General features: G+C 34.4%; 1 protein-coding gene across 1 annotated transcript in view; it reads left to right on the top strand.

Annotated features, from left to right (window-relative positions):
* SHOC1 (shortage in chiasmata 1) overlaps positions 1 to 22,453 on the top strand; it is a 46,660-nt gene that overhangs the window by 22,583 nt on the left and 1,624 nt on the right. The window contains exons 15-28 of the mRNA XM_053931523.1: positions 1,064 to 1,240; positions 3,754 to 3,861; positions 5,468 to 5,655; positions 10,159 to 10,231; positions 11,645 to 11,714; positions 12,295 to 12,479; positions 12,978 to 13,083; positions 14,716 to 14,827; positions 15,779 to 15,900; positions 16,846 to 16,939; positions 17,961 to 18,092; positions 19,417 to 19,566; positions 20,624 to 20,792; positions 21,012 to 21,569. Coding sequence (XP_053787498.1) covers positions 1,064 to 1,240; positions 3,754 to 3,861; positions 5,468 to 5,655; positions 10,159 to 10,231; positions 11,645 to 11,714; positions 12,295 to 12,479; positions 12,978 to 13,083; positions 14,716 to 14,827; positions 15,779 to 15,900; positions 16,846 to 16,939; positions 17,961 to 18,092; positions 19,417 to 19,566; positions 20,624 to 20,792; positions 21,012 to 21,569 — 2,244 coding nt within the window. The remainder of the gene's footprint in view (positions 1 to 1,063; positions 1,241 to 3,753; positions 3,862 to 5,467; positions 5,656 to 10,158; positions 10,232 to 11,644; positions 11,715 to 12,294; positions 12,480 to 12,977; positions 13,084 to 14,715; positions 14,828 to 15,778; positions 15,901 to 16,845; positions 16,940 to 17,960; positions 18,093 to 19,416; positions 19,567 to 20,623; positions 20,793 to 21,011; positions 21,570 to 22,453) is intronic.

Genomic DNA, 22,453 nt, shown 5'->3' with positions numbered 1-22,453 from the left:
AGACAAATATAGAAATTATTGGACTTAGTCTCTTCTCTTTGTGGCTGAAAGTATTGCAAGTAGATGGATATTTATTTTGGCACAGAGGTGAGAGCAGGCTTTGGAACAGCATCTTAAGACAAAAGCCAATTGCATGCAAGGTAAAAAGAGTAACTTGGACTTAAGAGTTATGTCTGACCAAAATGAGCAGGAATGAAATCTCTAAATGCCAATCAGTACTTTCCATTTATTATTCTGCACATTTTTGTCTGAGTAAATGAGAAATAGAGATGGAAGAGATCAGTAGTCATTTTAATAGGAAGGGTCTTTAACACAGTAGAAATCAGCAATGGATTTATCTCAGACATAACTGGGCCTTACACCTTGAACTCTGGCTGTTGTACGAAGCATTGTATCAAAGGACATAACTGACAACACTTTTCTCATGCAGTAGAAATGGTACACAAGCATCTAGAAAATTAAAAATACCCTGCCCTAGGAAGTTGTAGGCCTAGCACAGATTAATTTGGTTTTCCTTGGAAATTCATTCCAGCCATGTGCTTAATGGGATTTTCTTTCACAGAACCAGTGAAAGAGTAGAGTAGTCTTTTCATCTGTTCCCATCTGAGATGGAAATCATAGCTTTAAGCTTATTTTAAACTTTTTTTTTCTAATAAATGTTGAAGCAAAATCGTTTTAATGCAATTGGGGAGAGAAAATAAAGCATTTCTGCAGTCAAAACAAAAATTAGCATTTTGAAAATGACTATGATGTAGAATCAGGCTGCTGTAAAACAACTGAATATCAGAACAATCTTAGTGTGAGTGACAGCAGTAGAAAATCCTAACTTCTCTTGGAGTTTGATCATGTTATGAAATGCATGGAACAGTGTGGTTACCTGCTGTGAGGATTAGCTGATTGCTACCACACAGGAGGCTTTGTGGCAAGTAACTTTTTCATTAATGTTGCAGCTTTCATGAACAAGATAACATTAATGTTTTGCTGTGTCTTTTGAATGTTCATGTCCAGTAGTGGTATGTGAAACCAAACTTCATTATTATGTTTTGTTCATTGTGTTATCCAGAAAGCCAATGCCAGGCATACTGCCTCTTGGAAGAAGCAGCCATTCCTGTACTAAAAGATTTGACAGATCTGGGTGTACTTGCTTCTGTTACTTGGAGCTTTGACAGTGTTAAATTTGATCATACAAGGTTTTTCTTAAAACAGCAAGAGAAAGTGATATGTGATCATTTTAAACAAAGTAAGTCTTTAAAACATCTGTTCTTCTTCAAAACTAATACAGATTGAATTAGCGAGACAAGGTTCAAGTTGCTTTATAAATTAATGGTAAATCTTTTAACAGTTTATCTTATAGAGTTACAACAAATGATTTCCTCTTTTATTTCAAAAATGTCTCCGTCTTCAACATTACATTTATTAACCTCAATATTGCAATACAAAATCATTCTAATTGGGTTTCAATTTAAAAGATTTTACATACACTTCAGAAATGTTGTTTCTATAGCAAAGAAAAAATTTTTTCATGCTAGATTTTAAAATTAAAAGTTGTTTGTGTGGTTTTGTTGTTTCTTTTTTTTAATAGGTATATTTTTTCACGCCTGTATGATGCCAAATACTATGCCCATGTTAGAAATGAGGAGGAAAAAAAATCCATAATACTTTGGTTTCCTTCTGACTTTATTTCTCTCCTATATGGCATGTGAAAGCCCTATAAAACCAGAACAAATAAAAGGACAGTCATCAAAGTTAGTGATCCCTTACAAAGATTTTTGACTGTAAAGAGAGTCAGGAAATCTTCATAACAAAATACAGATCCGTTTGGGGAACATTTAGGAAGTTACTTGGTATTTTGTGTTATTTTTTGAGTTGTACAGCCCATAGCTGAGGACTAGTTGTAAGGATAACATAATAGGTTGTCTACTACCTTCCAGGTTTCTATATTATGTCACAAATTATGCAATAAACTCTTGCTGTCTCAATTTCATTACTTTCTGTGTTGAATGTATTTTTCTCAAAGAAAACATTAACAACCATGAAACCACAAATGAGAAAGAAGGCAAACAAAAAGAACTGTAGTTGGCCCTACAGAATGACAGACTGTGATTTATAGAATTATCAAATTAAAATTATCAGCAGCAGTGTTCTCTTAATATGAAGGAGTTTACAAAAAGACATCATCTTCACAAACATGGTATCTATATCTGTATCAGTAAATCACAGAAAGGTAAACGTTCATGAGAAAAGTGTACAGAGAATTACTACTGCTTCTCTGAATCACGGAAAAATATGTAAGAGTCTGCATTTGAATTCAAGATTAATTTAAGAAACCTTACATCCTCTCAAATGCAGTTTACATGCTATAGAAATTGCATTTTTCCCCAGCTAAAGCAGCAGAAGAAAGTAAGAACTTTCTTGCTGGAAGGTCCACAGGAACAAGAGAGAAAATATCCAATTCATTCTTAATGAATATTTCTCTGTGTCTGTATGAGATACAAAAATCTCCCTGGTAACATACTTCTTTTATTTCCTTCCTGGTTTTAAATAGTTTCACAATATCCAGTCTTATTCCACTTTCCTCCAGACTATGCTGATGTATTTGCTCTTTAATCCCTGACTGAACATAGAAAACAATCACTTACTGTGATGGTAGTGATCTTTTAGCAGATTACTATTCCCCTGCTGGTCTTTTATGCATCAAATATCACCAAGTGCTCCAGTCTGTCATCATAAAATGGTTTCTTACTGTGTTCCTTTGTTTCTAAAGGACCTGTATTCCTCACTGAGTTTTTATGGTGATTGCTGTAAAGAGTTGGATACAGTCCTTCACTAACAGAGCTGAACATTAACTTTCCATCTTTTGATGCGGAATAGTTGCAAGATCTTTGCCTTTCATGCAGTTTCCAGCTACATCCTTCTGCATGCTATGTCCTTAAGTTGGTTTTTCCTTCCCAAGAGTGTTGCTTGTCTTTTTGAATTAAAAGTTATGTTAACCCCAGTACACAGAATTAGCTATTATTTTTCTCCTAGAATGCACCTTCAGCTAGTAATTTATTCTTTAATTATTTTCCTCAACCTTTTTAAGCATCTTGAGTATGTGTTTTGTTATTAAACACACTTACTCTGTAGTTGTGTTTTCAAAAATTTCTTGTTTATAGTGATGAACTGCACCATTACCTGTGTGCAGTTTTCAAAAATACCTTCTATCTTCAGACTAGAAGTTCCTTCCTGTTCAGTCAAGTCCTATAATATATATTTTAAATGGACACAATACAGAATAGGAAGCCCATAAATTTATATGATGTGTGTGGGGCTAAGAAGAAGCAAATGTCATTCAGATTTACCTTCTCGAAGGTGAAAATTCTCATCTTGAGATGTTAATTAGGTGCAGAGAATTGCCACACTTAAATCAGTAAAGCAATGTGGTTTTAATGATATGCCCAGGGAAGCTGTTACCTCCTCCTCCAGCAACCACCATCTATCAGTACACACCTTTCAAAAATATTGGCCACTTGCCCTGGGTCAGATGACCTGGGAAATGTTATGCTATATTTTAAGCTATTTGGCAAGACCACCAGATCTGAAGGTTAAACTTTGAAGGTTATCTATGTTCAAGTGTGTTTAATGAAAATGCTTAGATACCAGGATCTTTTAAGCTGACTACATATATACATACATACATATATACATATATATATATAAAATGTGAATCATGACATCTTATGTCGACCACACCTCTGTCTTCTATTTATAAAGGTAAAATATATGAGAAGGAGATCATGCTGTTCAGACACGCTGCTCTGGTACACCTGCTGGTCACAGTTCGAGATCTGCTACTAACATGTGGCTTGGATACAGCTCTAGGTTTGTTTTCAGTACTGAATAATGATACCCAGAAACCCAAAACTTTGTGTGTGTTCTGCAAACAATCCCTCATGTTTATAGTGTGACATTTTGCCATCAAGGTATATGCTCAGTTCATGACTAATAGACCAAAACTGTTACGGAATAACAGTTATTCCATTTGTTAAGAACTTTCACATATATAACATGTCTTGTATCTCAGAATGACACATTTTCATTGGAATCTCTATGTAGAAACTGAGGAACATGCAAAAGCCAACTCCTCTCCTATTTACCATCTTTGTGAGTGTGGAACACTTTCCACATAAAATATTGTTAGGCTCCGTGAAAGTGAGCTACTTAAATCTGAGAGCATTTTAAGCAAAATCTTAAATATTATCTAATGTGTCATGAGGAAAGAGGTTTGAACTTGCAACACTGGACTTATGTAGAAGCTTTTTTTTTTCTAACTTTTCTGGTCTTATTCAAATTTGGAGTATGGCAATACATTGTAACCCAGTTTAATGCCTGAAATAATAATGCTGAGCTTGTCAAATTCCAGTTGTGTGTTTCAAATTTTCAAATACTTCTATCAGGCTAGGTCTACAAGACGTTGAAGTCAGTGTTTATGAATGCCCTAGGAAAGTCAGACTCCTTCTTTCTTTATAGAGGAGATAGAGTCGCTTCAGAGCATCTACCTTCAGTCTGAACTATCCCTTGATGGATGATGTTTCCTTAAAATTGATGTAAAATGTAAAACATCTGCCATAAACTGAACTGTAGGGGAAAATACTTTGTATTTCCTTAAATATTTAAGCAATAAAAGAGTAGGAAGAAGAATACAGAATGAATATATAAGTGAATCCTAAGTACAATTCTTCTCCATCATTACTATAAACAATGTAGAAGGATGGGAGGAAGAAAATTTAGCAGTTTTTCCTTTACTCTTTCTTGTAGCAGAAGCACTCCTAGATGATATTTCAGAATTACAAAAGCACCAGTATTTCCAAACCTGAGCAACAGCTCACACAGGAAATTTTACAAGTAAAAAATATCTGAAAAAAATTAGAAAATTGGGTGAGATACTAAGTAGGCCTTGTGGTGTTCACTGTTGTGTTGTTGTGCTGTGTGATTCATCATGTAGTTATATTGGATGTATTTTTTTCTTTATGCATTTTCAGATAACCCCAGCATTGTTCACCATTTATACATAGAAGCCATTCAGAGTTGAGAGTAGTTGTGACAATATGGAGAGTGGTAAACACACAGGACAAACAAGCTTTAGACAATGGTGATAGAAATACTGTTGTTAGTTAGTATAAATAGCACAGATTAGTTAAGTATGAGTGTTGCTGCCAGCATCTGCAGCTTTAGGATGCAATCTTGTATAATTCTATCTGGAGTTATATAGCAGATACTACAAAAAGTACAGCAGTTTTATAAACACCATTTATGTACCCAACCCGATAAGTGGTCATACTCTCATTCCATACTGGGGAGCCACTAACATTCATCTGTTTTTGTGTAAGATACCTTCATACAGATTTTAAATTGTTGTGCAGATTGAACAGTGTTTGACAATTATCTTTTGTCACTTCATTTACTTCTTTTGTTGCTTCATTAACAGGTTATTTGTCCAAGGCAAAGGATATCTATAAAAACATTTTAGAATCCTGTTTGAATAATATCTGGAGGCAGCTGAAGATTGTAGAGTACAGCAGCCAGAAAAAGCATGAAACACATCCCAAAATAACAGCACTTCAGTGTGAAATGTTAAATTGGATGAAAAGTGGTGGAGAGAAACACAGTGTTAAGGTTAACAAAGTAACCAGTTTCTCTTAACAAACAAAATTGTTCCAGATTACATCAGTAATTGCAAGACTATGTTTGAACAAGGGTGTTCATTTATGAAAAAAGTCTAATAATTACCTCATGGTATCTATTAAATAAGGATAAATAAATTTTAAGAACTCTGTCGCAGCAGTACAAGTTTTTTTTGATCAAATCTCCCTTTGTTGTATGCGTGAAATAACATGCAAAAGAGTTTTAGCATTGCCAGGGCTTTATCTTGTAGCAGGTGGTTTTGTTTTCCTGATAAGTTTATTGTATCACATCAGTTACTAAAAATTGTAATATAGCCTTTTATTTGAAAGCCTCAGTCATCTGGCACAGAGAGAATCATAGCGCAAGTCATAATTGTGTGCTTTTATGGTATGACTTGGAGCACACATATGCCAGGGAGTGTGTGAATGGTGTTATCCACAGATAACCTCTGCTTAACCAGTGTATCTGGCCAACCTCCTGGCATTTGAATGATACAAAAAGCAAATATCTGTGAGTGATTGCTTTGGCAAGGAAGAGAGTGTTCAGGAGGATATTCAAATTACCCAAAGATTCTCTTTTCTGGACATGTGAATATTTTGGGTGATATGACACAGTGCCAAACATCACCTTCCTTTGCAGAATATTTATTATTTCTTTACCAAATACTGATCACATTAGGAAACATAATGAAATGCGTAGTGTTTAAAGTGTTCTAACTGTTTGGAATAGAATTTATGATCCTAAATGCAATCAAAAAATATCTTTAAGTTTATTTTGTCTTCTTTCCATACTTCACTTCCTGAGGATTTATTCTTCCTGTGTTTAAGAGTTTTATGGGGAGCTCTGAATATCTTTTGATTAAATTTTGCTGAGAAGAACAGTATAACAACTTATTATGCACCCTTTCTGAATTTAAAATTAAAATGAAGCAACAAAAATAAAATGGTGCTGATTGTCTTGTTTGTCCTTCAACAGACAGACTAAGATGTTTTTGCATCCTTTTTCTTCTTAAGAACAGCACATTTTGCTTTGTGATGCTAGGATTATGATGCAATAGGAGGCATATGAGAACTTGATGTCATTTTGATGTCAGTTCAGTGGCAATTTGGCTTTTCTTCTGAGCTCCACTAGCCATGATTTTTAAAAATTTTTATCTATAACTCCTGAGTTTTGACTTGTTTGCTTGACTTAGTCATGCAAAGATATGCATGCAATATAATGCTATATATGATTTTATTCACAATTACTAATTGTTTCCTGTTTCCTAACATTCGGAGACAGATTTTAATGAACCTGACTAGGTAGAAAGAGTATTCCAGTTTAAAAAGAAGTAAAAGTTGTATTCCATAAACTATTTACTGTTCTATCATATCACATCAATATCAGTTAATATGACGTGAAATAGGATAGTCTCATTATCCTTTTATTAGCCAAAGTTGTTATTGAGGCAGGATTGTAATGGTACATTTCCTTTGTAAGGAAGAAGTTACTGCTGGTTTAGGAAAAAAAACTCCTCTCTGTTTTTGTACTCATGATTAGATAGAAAATGATTAAAAATTTGATCTAGCTAACATGAACATATGAGTCTGCTGTTGAATTGTGTGTGGAAAAGCAGGTCTGCATTTTTACATGCAGTTGTCCAAAACTGCTTATAAAGATACTAGTGGATTGTTGAGTGGCTCTTCTGTGCACCTACTTATGGAAATTGAATCTGCCTCTGCCTGTCTGACCAGAAGTTCTTTTCTGCCAAGATCTAACACTCTTTTAATATTTACACATATGATAATCTTATGTCTGTAAATCTTAAGAATCAGACAATGCTATGTGACTTCTTTTAAATCTTATCTTGTGTATAACATGAAAAGTATCTATAGAATGACATAAAAGTTCAGATCCTGTCAGAAAGCATGGTGATGTATTTAGGTACATATCCTTCTTTGTGTACTTAGTGTAGCATGTGTTTAGTTTGTATCAGTTAAAATTATGGACAAGGTAAACACCTTCTCTGGTGGGGATTCTTTTTAAGACTGTGTCAGTTTGGTAGAATCTAATTCTTTTCAACATTTTTGTCTTAAGCAATATTCAGTGAGTCTCAGATCTGTGGCAGAAACACTTTTGTGACTCCATCTACAGATTGAAAGATCTTTCTAATCAGTTCAGTAATACAACTGCTACCTCCCTCTGTTCATAAGTATCTTGCAGACTGAATTCTATGTATCTTCAGCTTAAGTTTTGTCTCCATAAGGATAATGTTTCTAATGTGACAGATCTGTCTAGTACAATAGTAATAATGGGGTATAATATCTTTAGATAGTATCTTCAAGCAGGTTCACAAGCATTCTTTTTGAGCTCAGGAGCAAGTCAAGTCAAAAGCCAAGCAAGTGAGGCAGAAGCATGGCCTGCCTGAGCAGGAATCTTTTAGAATTCAGGTAGATAAGGAATGTATATGGACTTGGGACATCACTTATGAGCAGGTGACAGGAAGGGACTATAGAGACACTGTTCACTCCTGTAAGGAGAAAATTTATGTGGCCAAAGCTCAATTGAAGCTCAAGATGGCCAACATTGCTAAGAATGACAAAAAGGGCTTTTTAAATAAGTTAAGAGCAAAATAAGAATCAGAGACAATGTTGGTCTGTTGCTCAACAAGGTTGGTCACCTCACAAATTGGGACATAGACAAAGCAGAGACATTCAGTGCCTTCTTTTGCCTCTGTCTTCAATCCCCAGAGCCCAGTGTTAGAAGACACTTACTGAGGATAATGTTGAACTTTCAGCCAATCCTGAGCTTCTTTGAGACTTGCTGCTCCATCTGAATGTGCATAGATGTAGAGAGCCCAGTGAGATTCCCAGGGTACTGAAGGAGCTCAAAAATGTCATTATGGGAACTCTTTCCATTATTTTTCAACAGTCTTGGTTGTCTGGAGACATCCCAAGTGATTACGGAGTTACTTAAGGTTACCAGAAGGTGTTAAATGTTTCAATTTTCAAGAAGGGAAAGAAGGAAGCCTCTGGTAGTTACAGACTTGTCTGTCCTACTTCAGTGACTGTTAAAATTATAGAAATGTTTATTCTGGAAGTTACTGAAAAATGCTTGAGAAACAATGCAATCATTGGCTGCAGCCAGCACAGGTTCACAAGAGAAAAGTGATACTTAGCCAAGTTAATTTCCTTTATTTTCCCACTTATGACAAGGTGACCCATCTAGTTGACCAAGGGAAGCCAGTGATTGTGGTTTTAAACTTTAGCAAAGCTTTTAATACTGTCTCTCACAATATCCTGGATGAACTGTTTATCACAGAGCTAGACAAGTCCATAATACTGGGTTGGGTGAGCAGTTGACAGATGGGTTGAGCTCAAAAAGTTACAGTGAATGGGAATACATCAGGCTGGTGGCCAGTGACCAGTGGTGTTCCCCAGGACTCAGTTTTAGAGAAAGTGCTCTTAAATGTTTTTATAAGTTGTCTGGACACAGGAATTAAAAGTACATTAAGTGATTTTACTGATGATACTAAATGAGGGGGAGCAGTGGATTCTCTTAAGGGTAGTAAAGCCTTACAGAAAAATTAAACTAGAGAGCTGAGAACTCACCAGCTCTATGAAATATATGGAGACTAAGTGCCAAACTCTCCGCCTGGAATGGGGCAATCATGGTTATACATACAAATTGGGAAAGAGACTTGAGCCCAGTGGGAAGAGACTGGAAGTCTGGGTCAATGGCAAGTTGAGTCAGCAGTGCCCTGGCAGCCAGGAGGGCCAAACAATGTCCTGGGATGCATCAGGCACAGCATCACCAGCCCAGAAAGGGAGGGGATTGTCCTGATCTGCTCTGCATTGGGGTAGCCTCACCTTGAGTGCTGGGGCCAGTTTTGGGCACCACAATACAAGGAGGATGTCAAATTTGTCTATTTTGTCTGTCCAGAGGAGGAGGACCAAGATGGTAGAAGGCCTCAAGGGCAAGAGGAGGGGCAGTTGATGTCGCTTCTGTTTTTCCTCGTGGGGAAGAGAAGGCTGAGGGGTGACCTCATCACAGCCTACACCTTCCTCAAGCAAAACAGCAGAGGGGAAGGTGCATATCTCCTCTCTCTGGTGACCAGGAATAGGACACAAGAAACTGGAATGAAGTGGTGTCAGAGGAAGTTCAGGCACATTAGGCAAAAGATTCTTCACTTAGAGGGTGGTCTTCCCTGGAACAGACTTCTACATAAGTGGTTAAAGCACTAAGCCTGTCCAAATTCAAGAAGCTCTTGGATATGGTCATATGGTTTAGTTTTAGGTAGTCTTGTGAGAAGCACAGAGTTGGACTCTATCCTTATGAGTCCCTTCCAACTTGAAATATTCTACAATTGTCATTGTGGAAAACTCCAAAGTTTCTGATTTTGCCATCTGTTTATTCAATCTTGTGTTTTCTGTGCAGAGGAGAAAGAAAGATGTATGTGGGCTGAAAGAAAAAAAATTAACATTACTAGAGTTTCTTTTAATTGTCTTCATACAGATACTAATAATTACAAGGATGGACTCTGAAAGAGAAAAAGCTTTCTTCATTCACCCATTATCTAGGATAGAAGGTAAATTATTATTTTAAGTGTATTTTTGAAATAAAAAGTGGCTCTTATTCTGTAGGGTGTTGCATTCCTGTGTGAATGCTTGGTGCAGGTGTTTCTCCCTTCTCATCAGGACCCTTTCTACATACTTTTCTCACTGTTTAATATTTCATAACTCTTCCATCAGCCTTTTATCTTTTAATTTTATTTTCTCCCATTTAAGAGTGCTGGTCTAATGTTTTCTATTGCAAGAGAGTAATAATTTATTTGTTGGGTCAAAGATTTTTTTCACAGAACATGAAGGAGCTGTGGACAGCCCATTGCCTAATTATATTTGTAACTGTTGTCTTGATCAGATTGTCTCATGGGTTTTAGCTGATCATTAGTCACAAGATTTCTTCCTTGCAAGCATATTCAGAGCAGTTTGATTTTAAATTAACTAAACTCCCCAGCATAAAGCCTTGAATGAGTATTCAGGTACAGATATTATTTTCCTTTAGCTATACATTGCTAATTTGTTAAATATGTCAGCATAAGCTGTATCAATCTATAAAGCTCAAGGCAAAAATATACTGTTTCAAATATCCCACCTCCCCACTGATACAAGCAGCACTTTCATCACTTCAACACTTTACCTGAGTGATTTCGGAAGTACAAGCTTGTTCGACACTGCAAATTCAGCTGTTTCAGGAAAACTACAATTTGAGCCTATAGTTATGTTTAGAACAAGTCACTGACTCCTTTATATTGCTTTTTTAAAATCCATTTTCATAAATCCTACTTGCTTGAACCTTATCAAGTGTTGTGTATTGTACTGTTCTTTTGTCTTTAAAAATAAAAGTAGATTTTCTGTGGTCTTAAAAGAAGAAAGCCTATCTTTTAGAATGTTTTGAAAGGGAGGAGGCATGTTCACAGTGGTTTGACTAATAATAGTATTTAATGAAAAGAACTTTGTTTTAAGATCTTAAGACTTGTTTGCAAACACAGGTCAATCCAACTATGCTTTTGAAAAGAGGCACTTGTGTAGAATCAACATTCCTTCTTAGATACATCTTCCAGTTAAAATTTCAAATGTACAAAAAGTGTGAAGAAATTTAACTTATAATGGGCAAATGTGGTTCCTTTTGTATGACCCTTTAATTTTTCATTTTAAGGTAACAGGGTTGTGAGTTTGTGAGACATTAAACTTGTTTGCATTACTTTTCCCTTGAGTTCTGAGAAGGAAATTTCTAAATCATTACATCCAACAGTACAATACAGAAATTGTATAGGATTTCAGCAAGCTGGAATATATAATACTTAAAAATGATGGCATTTGTAATACTTAAAATTTTAATAACCTGTGTTGCTCCACATTTGCTACTTACTGTTGTGTGTTGATTCATAGTCAGAGAGGCTTATTTATTTCATCAACTGTTTAATTTTTTTTTTAAGCAGGTTTGAAAGCTGTGGATTTGAATTCTGAGAAAAAACAAAGCCCTTTGAGTTGTAAAGAGATCATAAGCAAGTAAGTTAAATTCTTGATTCATGAGAACAAATTCTTTAGTCGGGACTAAGGTCAGTGAAACTTCAGTTACTTTAGATCCTTTCCATGGGTCTTTCCAGTCTGGAGTAAAGTTTTCATAACAGTATTAGTTTGATAGCTGTAGTTTTTGCCTACAGCTTCATTTTTAGAGTTGAGAATATTATCCACTGCAGAAAAATGCTTAGTAAGGCCTAGAGGAACTTTAGGGAACAAATAATTGCATATTCTTTAGGTGTTGTTTTGCGTGTCTAGAAAAAGAGAAAAATTATTTTTGCTTGTTATAGAAAACAGTGGCGGAAGGGTGTAACAGAAGAAATTACAAATGATGACATTTCTGAAATATATGATATTTTAGGCAGATAATTGTAGGAAGTAGAGTACAGCTTTTGATTTTTAAATTAATTTTTAAAGGAGTTGGAACCTTAGCCAGGAAGGGTAAATATATTTTTGTAAACAGACTTTAAGCAGTTACAATTCGTCAAAGTAAAACTGAGTTTATTTTGTTCCGAGGGTATTTCTACCTGCACTTATTTTTTTTCATATTTTGCTGGGGTTTTTTAAGTCTTAGTAGATATTCCTGCATTATTGTACATAATCAGCAAATTGGAGCTGACTTCCCTTGGACGCACTTCTCACTAGTAATGGAATACGATTATTCTGAAAATTCTGGCTGGAAAAATCTGTGCAAAAATCTGAATGTCACTTACATGACTTTTAAAACCACCCTCCCTGAAACAATACAAATGGGTAAGTGTTCTCCAGAATTGTAATAAACAGTTAGACTGACATATGAAAAGGAAATATTTTCTGTTCCATAAAATGCTACATTCATATGCCTGTGGAAGAGAATGAGTGATACGTTATGAGGGCTAAAGCTCAACAAACAGAGCTGGATTATCTATGCAACAAGAAGGTGTTTTTATTTGAGTGTAAGCCTAGTTTTGGCCAGGATGCAGGAGTACAGGTGGGTTTATGAGAGACTTGTGCCAAGTTCATAAGTTGTTTACAGCTTCTGCAAGCTCTATCCACCCTTCCTCATTCTAAGGGAATGCTGTAGATCTAAAAAAATCTGAATTAAAGCATACTTTCAAAAAGATTCAAGGGAGTTACATTTTGGGGAAAAAACTTATAGAGTGGAAGCATTTTATTGGAGATTAATAAAAGCTGAATTTTTAATGTCCATTTGATATATCTATAATTTTTTTGTTTATTAAACTATTATCTTACATATACAAAATGTTGCAGAGAATTATGGTTGTTCCTTTCTTCTGGAAGTACAGATTCCATATGTATTTCTGACAACTGAAGGTATTCTTAATATGCCAGATATTCTTCAGCTTTTTGAATCCAGGTGAGTGAAAAGAACCTATTTAATAATGTGGGCTATTTATTTTCAGATTTTCAGGACATGTATGTTATTCTACTTTATCATATATTAGCCATCTACTTGGCTATCGCATACATTTCTGCAATTACACTTATTAGCCTTTTAAGAGACAAGAGTATATTTTTTTCTGGTTTTTCACTTAGTACTAGAGATTCACACACATGCCAACCAGAATGGAACTGGCCAATTTTTTAAATTGTAGCTGGTATTTTTAAATCAGAACAACTTTTTTAATTTTCTACTTTTCTCTGAAAATCATCATGTTAACAAACTTTTCTTTTCTTTAGTGCTTCTTGGTCCTTGGAAGACTTTGTATTTAATTCATCATAAAAATTGCTTTGGGATTTTGTTATTGTTGTTGTTTTCATCTACTGAAGCTAAACTAAATACTCAAACTGAACAATAGTAAAACATCTTATTTTCTGGTGCATCACAGTGTTTAGGAAAGGCTAAGTTTAAAACAAAAGCTAATTTATTATTAAAATTCAGATCTGCTATTCACTTTATTTTTAATACTCTGTAAACTGCATGAAAACTGCTAGGGTTGTAAATCATTGTGCTTCTTTATTATTTCTTTGACATAATTTTCTTGAATTTTGCTCTCACAGTAATAAATAGTTGGTAAAGCTACCTTATACATCATGAGGGGTAAGGAAGAAAAAAGAAAAGAAAGAATGAAAGAAACAAAGAAACAATAAAACAAAGAAATGGGGACCCAAGCAGCAATATCTCTCAAACATAGTGACAGAGATCCAGATAGTTGATTTCACTATGTTGCAGGACAGACATGCCAGTTTTAATCCCGGCTATATCATTGAGTCAGCTGTGGAGCTGTTTTTGGTCTAATTACAGTTCAGTATGGGAAAAAAATATATGTCTTTGACATTTAAAATTTGAACGCATAATCTGATATGCTTTTAAACTCTGACTTGTTCAAGTTCTCTGTTCAGCCTGGCCATAAGCCAAATAGCTGGGAACAATGTTTTGTTACTTCACTAGCTCCTTTTAGCACTGATGAGGGAGTTAAATAGGTGAACAAAGAGCTGTACAATTTCAGAAAAGGTAAGAGTTTACTTTTTTTAAATGTCTGAATATATTGTCCATACAAGTTTCTAGAAGACATACTGCTGGCAGATTCAGGTTTAAGTCTCTTGTGTTTCCTAGTAAAACACAACAGGAGCCTGTGCTGCTGGCAGTTCTAAGTCACTCAGAAATTTTAGGATCATACCAGTGGCAATCAGGCAATTTGCTTTGCCTTGTGTTGCACAACCATGAAAGGAGGAAAAGAAATGCAATATGTAAAGTTAGAAAAAGTTTCTAAGTATCTATATTGGTTTCTATATTACCTCTATATTTTTCTGTAAACTCAAAGTCTGGATGTCAAGGTCATACTCAATGCAGTTAGCAATATAATTTAATTTCACTAAATCACTGCTGAAGTCAATCACTGTGTCTTGAAGTGAACTGAGCATTTGAGAAAGATCAAGACTGTATAAGTTAAAGACATGTATTAAGGGTGTATGTTACTCATTTCCTTTAAGAAAATAGTATTATTTTATTTGTCTGAGTTTTAATGAAATAATTTTATTTTTTCAGGTACAGCATTACCTTTGTTGAAAGAAGCAGTAGTTACTCCTTAAGGCTCTTTGGAAGTACAGATCGATATGTTGTGCTGACAATAGATGAATGTACTGCTATCTTTCTGCAGGTACAAAATGAAACTATTCATTTAAGTTCTGTTATGTGTTCAGTCACTTCTAGGCCGTATTTTCAGACTTCTGACATATCTTTTCTTCCCCATAATCATATTTAATTTATCCATGGTTTCACATCACAAATCAGTAATCCTAAAATTCTGTCTGTGCCAGTTTGACTAGTTTAAAATGTTCTCAGTTTCTTCACTGAAGTAACATTTGACCTGTGATTTGATTATACAGAATGTAGTTAAAGGATGCATACTTGAAAAGAGGGTTGTATAAAGAAATTTTGTAACAACTAATTAAATGTATTTGTGGCTCTATTGTGTTACCAGTGTGCATATTAATTCCTCCCATTTTAGATGGTTATCTGAATTAATATATAGAATAATTTGTCCTACTTTTAATAAAAAATAATAGTTTAAGCAATAGCGTACTACTTAAATTCTGGTATGCAACAAAACAGATTACAGGTGGCAAGAATGGCTTCTGAAAGATAGATACATAATAAAATAATCAATTAGTATTACAAGTATTGCAGCATACACATTCTTACAAGCTACTTCAATTAGTGATGTGGGACTTGATATAGTTAGTGTAGGTATTACATGATTTGTACAGGCCAGGTAGGTACTTCAGAAGTTTATAACAATATTTTGCAATATTAAAGTTCACAAAAAATCTTAAGAACAGCCTAAAAAGGTATTGGCAGTGTTTCTTTTTAGAGGAAGGAAGAAGAGGCATAAAGCTTTGAATCACCCTTTTGAAGTTCAAAGGAAATAAAAGTTGGGAATACAAACTAATTCTCCCAACTCACATATGTGTCCTTAATGCTTACATTATTTAGCTGTATTTATGTTTGATCTAGTTTCTGCATATTATATTGATACTAATTAAAAGTTTGGGGCAGCCATGGTAATGTATTTATTTAGTCTTTACTCTTTATTTTAATTTGATGGTAGAGTGTGGAAGAACTAAATTATGAGGACTCCTGTGACACTGTAATATCAAGGATGATGGCATTATCACTCCAATATATGTGCTGTTGGATTATTTTCTATTCCAGAGGAAGACTGAGTTTAGAGTAAGTTACTAAATTCTTTTGTTATCGTGGTATTTTTAAAACTAACTTGTCACTAAAGAAAGCTGCTTATTATAACAAGTTGATACTCATTTATCTTTGAACTTCTCTGTAGGAATACATTTCTCTTAGAACAATACAAATATTGTAAACTCATATTTCTAGTGTGCTTTGGGTTTTTCACTTAGTTACAATGTTGTCATGCTCCTACTGAAAAACTCGGTGAAATTGTAAAAGTAACAGTGATCACTGGAAACTGGAAACCAAAATCTTAGAAATGTTTTTTATTTATGTGGCTATTTTTAGTCTTCCACAAATGATAAAGGAATGGTTGTTATAAAATAACGGAGTTTAAGGCAGGCAATATTAACATGAGGTGTATTTCAAATCAACAGGTCCAGAAATTTCACAACTCCAAAGATAGGAAATACTGGAATTATTCCTACATCTGTCTGAAGTAAATTAACCCCTACAAATGCATGGTTATGAATTACTGTGTTAATACTAGTGTATATTATTTGCAACAGGGAAACATTCTTCGAGTGTTCTTCCAGTGCATCACTAGTTCTCCTTTTGCTATGGAAGCACATCTTCTGTTGACATAGTTCATAAACATTACTTTATTACCTCTTCTGAGCTTTTTTTCTATAAGCAAGTGGTAATTTCCTCTCTGTTTTTCTTCCAGTGTCTCCGGTGACTGACCTTGATCCAGATCTTTTGCTTCAGACTACACTTACCTTTCTATAGACTGACTCAATTTTCTTTCCTTAAAGCAGTCAGTCCCTTAATATGTTCTAGTTCTCTTTCCGCAGATATTAATGCTCAAACTGTACCAGTATTCTGAATTCCAGAAAATGAAACAGATATTTATGAAGACATAGAACAAATGGTTTGAGATTATTACATGTGCTTAGTAAATATTAATGATCCAGTGAAACTGTTTTACAGGTACAGTCTCAAGGGAAATACTCTGCTTAACCTTGTCTTAATTTATGCCACTCTAATTGAACTTACACAGAAGTCAGAAGACTTTGAAGTGAAGGTAATTTTTTCTGTATGAATCTTCATGATATGATATTTCTAAAAAGCTGTCAAGTATACCTTCTACATCAAAAACATAAAATAGCTCAAAATTATTAAAATAAGAGAGGATCTTAATTCAGTGCTGCTAAAGGCAGTGAAAAGACTGTGTTGACTGCAATACAAGTTAAATCAGATTCAAATTTCAGTTGAAGTCTTTTTATGACTAGAAGTCAAAAAATGGGATCGCACCTTTAAAAAATTATTGGAATACATATTAATCTTGCTGTGTCTTAATTTGAAGCTTCAGATCAATATTATGTTGCTGATGTGACTGAAGAAAAACAGAAATAATCTGCTGTCAGCTAGTTTGCATTTTTAATGAGACAAAATAACTTCTTTCTTTAAAAATCAGGAAATCTAGAATCTAGAAAATCTGTTTTAGTATCTAAAGTTTCATTCAGTTTGCCAAATTGTTGGTAATTGTTGGTAACTTTATTTTTGACCTAATTGATATCTTTGTAGGTACTTTTTTCACTTATTTGTAGCCAATGTTGAGTGCAGATCTTTATGAAGTCATTATTATTTGCATATTAAAATTTGTATAAAATTTACCTGATTAAATGAAAGTTAAGAGGATGAAGAGAGGACGGGTCTTTTTTCATTTAATGTACTCACCACTGTAGTTTGTATGGAAATTATAGCTTCAAAGTGTTACATATCTTCTTAAACTGTAGTAGGCATCTCACAATTGCCTGTTTTATTAATAACTCATACCCAGAAACTCAATCACATATAAAAGACCTATAGGATACATCAATTAATTTCACCTACACAGGATTTGCATAAATAAGGAGTGTGATTTGCAGCCAGGACAGAGGTTGGACAGTTTTTCTGCTTGATAAGCATGGATCAGGTTTAATTACTTAGCAGTATCGACTCTTGTGTTCAGGGTGACCTTTGGTTTTCACCTCAATGTCTGTAGCAAATTAAGACACTCCTTAGAGTAAATTTTAACCAAGAATATTATGTATCACTTTTAGGTAGTTCTTACACCGGGGATTGAAGAGACAGCACTGGTAATTCGTCAGATTGCTGACAATATTTTGATAGCATCTAATATCAGTCCTCATGAGTGGCTGGACAAATCCTGGCTTTCTGTCTTGCCATCTGAGGTTTGCTTCTCTTCCCATGAATTTACAGTTTTTGTCCTGTTTCTAAGATTTATAAAGTTTTAGGCTTTTTTCTTGTAGTTCTCTTAAAATATATTATTAAAATAAGCATCATTATATATGTGTATGTATATATATATGTGCATATATATATATACAAGCATATTTCTAATATATATGCAAAGATATGTATATATATATATAGTATTTATATCATCTTTGTCAACACAATTAGATGCAACTTGGACTTTCCCTGTGCTTTCACAATTAACCTGTAAGGAGGTTAACCCACCACATCTGCTTGCCAATTTGTGCTGTTCTACAGTTCTAGGCACTAGGTTTAAAAAACTACCCAAATTGTAAAAGAGAAACATACAGTGGCTCACTTGGGCAGGAAGCCAAATTTAGCAGTGCTGATCCATTACTTAGGTAAATGGCATTGCTTGCCAGCTTGCTTTAGTAATAGATGGTAAAAATTTGTTTAACTCATGCAGTTACTTGTTTAACTCATATTCCAGTAAATGCTAGAACAGGTCCATCAATCACCATCAAATATATGATATCCTTTAACTTGTATATTAAGGTTCTCAAATGAAACATACGGATTTGTTCATTTTATGTGACATCTTTGAACTCCTGTAAAGCTGAGATTGTTTTTGGCTTTTGCAAAATTCAGAGGCATTATAGAGCAGGTATTGGCACGGCCTTTCAAGAGGTGGGTATTGGATTATAGGTTTTCCAATTTAGAGATTAAGGATACCGGTAAAAAATGGAGAGGAGCCATTGTATTGTGTCTGTTAAAGATATTTGATTTTGGCATTGTTTTATGAAAATAAAGAACAGGAAGCTACTCTCAACTTGCTGCCCTGTTTGTGACATTCTTCCTCCCCCTGACAACTCCTGCTTTTGCCACGTGTTTCATTGCCGTTAGCAAATACAGCTTTTGTAAAATAGAACCAGTTTTGTCAGTTTATGTTGATCTAGGTAATTCACTTTAAAATGGAGAATTAATAGTAAATCTAGTCATGCATTTTAAAATCAAGTTTAAGTTATACACTGGTTTTAACCTTTATAAAATAAACATCTTTAGACTTGCTTTTTTGTCAAGTGGTTATGCAGAACTTACTCTTTTTCAGAAATTATACTATGTTGCATCTGTAGTAAAAAAAAAAAAGTTTTTATTGGACTGTAAAACTGCACTGTTTGAAAGCTGTCTTTCTATGATATACTGTAGGACTTATTCAATAAGATGTGACTTGGTAGACCAGGAAAAAAAGAATAAAAAGTTTGTCAGATTGCAGTCTAACAAAATAATTTCCATTTTCAGCCAGAGAAATGCCTGCTTACTTTTCCATGTATCAATCCTTTGGTTGCTCAGTTTATGTTAAAGAAGGGATCTTCACTGAACAGGTTGTTTCTTGCAAGCTTTGATCAACTCCAGGAACTTCTGCCAGAGATTCCAAAAAAAGTTTTAAAGGTTGGCTAAAATTATTTTATGTATTATATTAATTTTTTTGCTCTGTTGTAAATGTGGTTGTTTTGTTGAGCTTTTTTTAATCTGATACTACATGTGCATTTGCTGGTGGCATTTAAAAATTAATGACAGGTTTTAGCATATCACTTATATCCCAAAAGTTGATCCTGCTGATTCTCAGCAGATTTTGTCAAGTCAAGACTGGGGGAAGATAACGACAGCATTTCTTTAACTGGAAAAATACTCATTAGATCAACTTCTTCCTCAAGCTTCACAATATTGAATATTGTATCCACATGCAAGGTTTTGTGTATTTCTAACGTAAAAGATGTTTTCCAATTAAGTATTTCCAGGACTTGAGTCCCTCCTTCCTTCCTTCCTGCCTCCCTCTCTCCCTATAATAAATGCACCACTTAGCATTCGTAGCACTTGGTGTTTGACAGAACCCTAGAGATGAAGAATTGTGTGCTCGTACTGTTCCTACTGTTGGGTCAAATCAGGAAAATAGTAGACTGAATATAGTAATCTAATTCAATAAAAAATGCACATATTTTATCATTCAAGAAAATGGCTGAGGACACCATTCATTTAAAGTGAAGCATTCCATTAAGGTGAAGAAGCAAGTGAACAGGTATTCAGGCACTGAATGTGAAATTTTGCATACTATTGTTTTAACTGTATATATGTAAAGCCATTTTTATTGACAGAAAAAGCTCAGTTAAATTCCTCTGTGATGCATGATCAGTGCCAATCTATTGCAGACACTGCTTCCTACAGTCTTGGAGTAATGAAGGAGAATAAATTGTATTATTAAGATATTGCTTCTCCTGTGTTTCAAGACAGATACTATTACTTAATCTGTTTATAGATGTAAAACAGGTACATTATGTACTCTACATGCCTCTCCGGCTTTGGTAAGTCTTTTTTTTTGGTTCCAGTAAACAAAAATTTATACATCTTAGAATCTTAGCAACTGATTTAACTTTCTGTATTTGGCAGTGTAGACCAAGTAGTGAGGTACCATCAACATTCCTGACAAATACTTTCTTCATTGTTTCAGCATTTCAGTGACATGATATCTTCATACAGCCTAAATACTGCTGTTCTAGAAAAAACAGTGAAAGGTGCATCACACCCAGAAAACCAGAATAACTTCAACACATTGAATCTTGATAATAAACAAAATTGTCAGATTTTAGACCTGCTTGATAAGGCCCAAAACAGCACAGGTAATACCTTGAATTACTAGGAAAATGTGTCTCCTTTGAAACCAAGTGAAAAATCTGAATGTATTAGAATCTTTATCTTCTAATCATGGTAAGGTCAGTTATTCTGATGAGACAGACGGCAATCACAATGCTCAATGACATCTTGGTTTTCTGTAAAATGTAAAAAATAAGCTAATCTTTCATTCTCCATACAAAATGGTTCAATTTTTTCTCTACCAGGAACATCTCATACAAATTCTGAAGCCCTGATTCCTCCACTGAATACTCGTAAGGGTTTTTTAAAGTCTGATCTTCCAAGTTGTATGCAAAAGAAAGCATGCTCATCAGACGTAATTACAAGGAGAAAGCTGGATTTCTTTGCTGTACCAAAGGACTATGAAGATTTTGCTCATCTAGAAGTTAAAAATTCTCTCCATGTTCAAAGACAGCCTTTCAGAATGCATGATAGTTCTGATCATTCTTCCAAAGACCCTGAAAAGGAGGATTTCTTTGCAACTTTCACTGCCTCTGCACCTCAGGAGAGCTCTAAGAGTTTTCTAGACGAATTTAGAGACACAACATTTAAAAGCCTTGAAATTCAGGTTGACCAGCCCCTGTGGAATGATTCTTCATCCACAGGCCCACATAATTCATTTGCTCATGATGGTTTTCTCTCTGATTTCTTTAATGATACGGATGAGCTTCAAAATCTGAATTTTAACCAAATCGGTGAAACATCTAAAGGAAAGAGAAAACAAACGCCTCCATTCTTACGGATAAAAGAAAAAATTAAAACAGGTAGGTCCAAAGTAAGCTGAAGATTTGGCTGAAATTCTTTTTGTTACTCAACTGCAAAGCTGTAAGCAGTATCTGTAAGACTGTATTTTATCTTTTATTTAAATAGTTGTTAAATCAAATTCAACCCAACAATTGCATGCTCCTTTTGCTAAAACTTAACTTGCATATATACTCTTCTGTGATAAAAGGTTCCTTACAAGTTGTTTTGAGCATAAAGATGTCTTGGGTATTTAAAGAAAAAAAAAACGCCAAACCAAATGAACTAGAATTGTGTTACTGCCATTATTTTTCCTTGGTAAATATTGAAAAGTTCTTCAATAGTATAAGATTCAGTTTCTTTTCTCTCTGACAGTGCCGAAAATATACATCATTAACATGTCAGAATTAATTTAAAAGTTATGGGGAATATTATTTTGTAAACATAGATTTAGACAAAAGATTGTATTTTCTCCATAGGACAAAAAGGAGATTCAGCAAGTCCTGAGCGTGAATTTCAGATTCTACTAATGGCTGTGTTTTGCTGTTGGCACTAATGGAGAAAAATGGCACTCTGAAAATCTTTTGTTTCATAAACTTTCTTATTCTTGGAATATTTTTAGCTAGTATCTCCAGGGGTAAACTCTCCACTTGAAATCATTACAAAGCTTATATTTTCAAAGAGATGGTATGATGTGTACTTCAAAACTTTGTTTACCCTGAAAGTGTGTTCAGTCCTTATACAAATTATTAGGCTTCTCTTTTTGTGTATTTTTCTTATCCCTGATTTACTCCATCAAATATAGTAAGCTTGAAACCTTTTTTAATAAGCCATAATATGTATCCATAGAGTCTTGCAACTAAGACAGTCCCTGTCAGACTACGTATTGCTTGATCATTTATTGTAG

This window comes from Vidua chalybeata, chromosome Z (genome assembly GCF_026979565.1).
Source record: "Vidua chalybeata isolate OUT-0048 chromosome Z, bVidCha1 merged haplotype, whole genome shotgun sequence".
NCBI lineage: Eukaryota > Metazoa > Chordata > Aves > Passeriformes > Viduidae > Vidua > Vidua chalybeata.
This window is presented reverse-complemented; position numbering and strand designations above follow the sequence as displayed.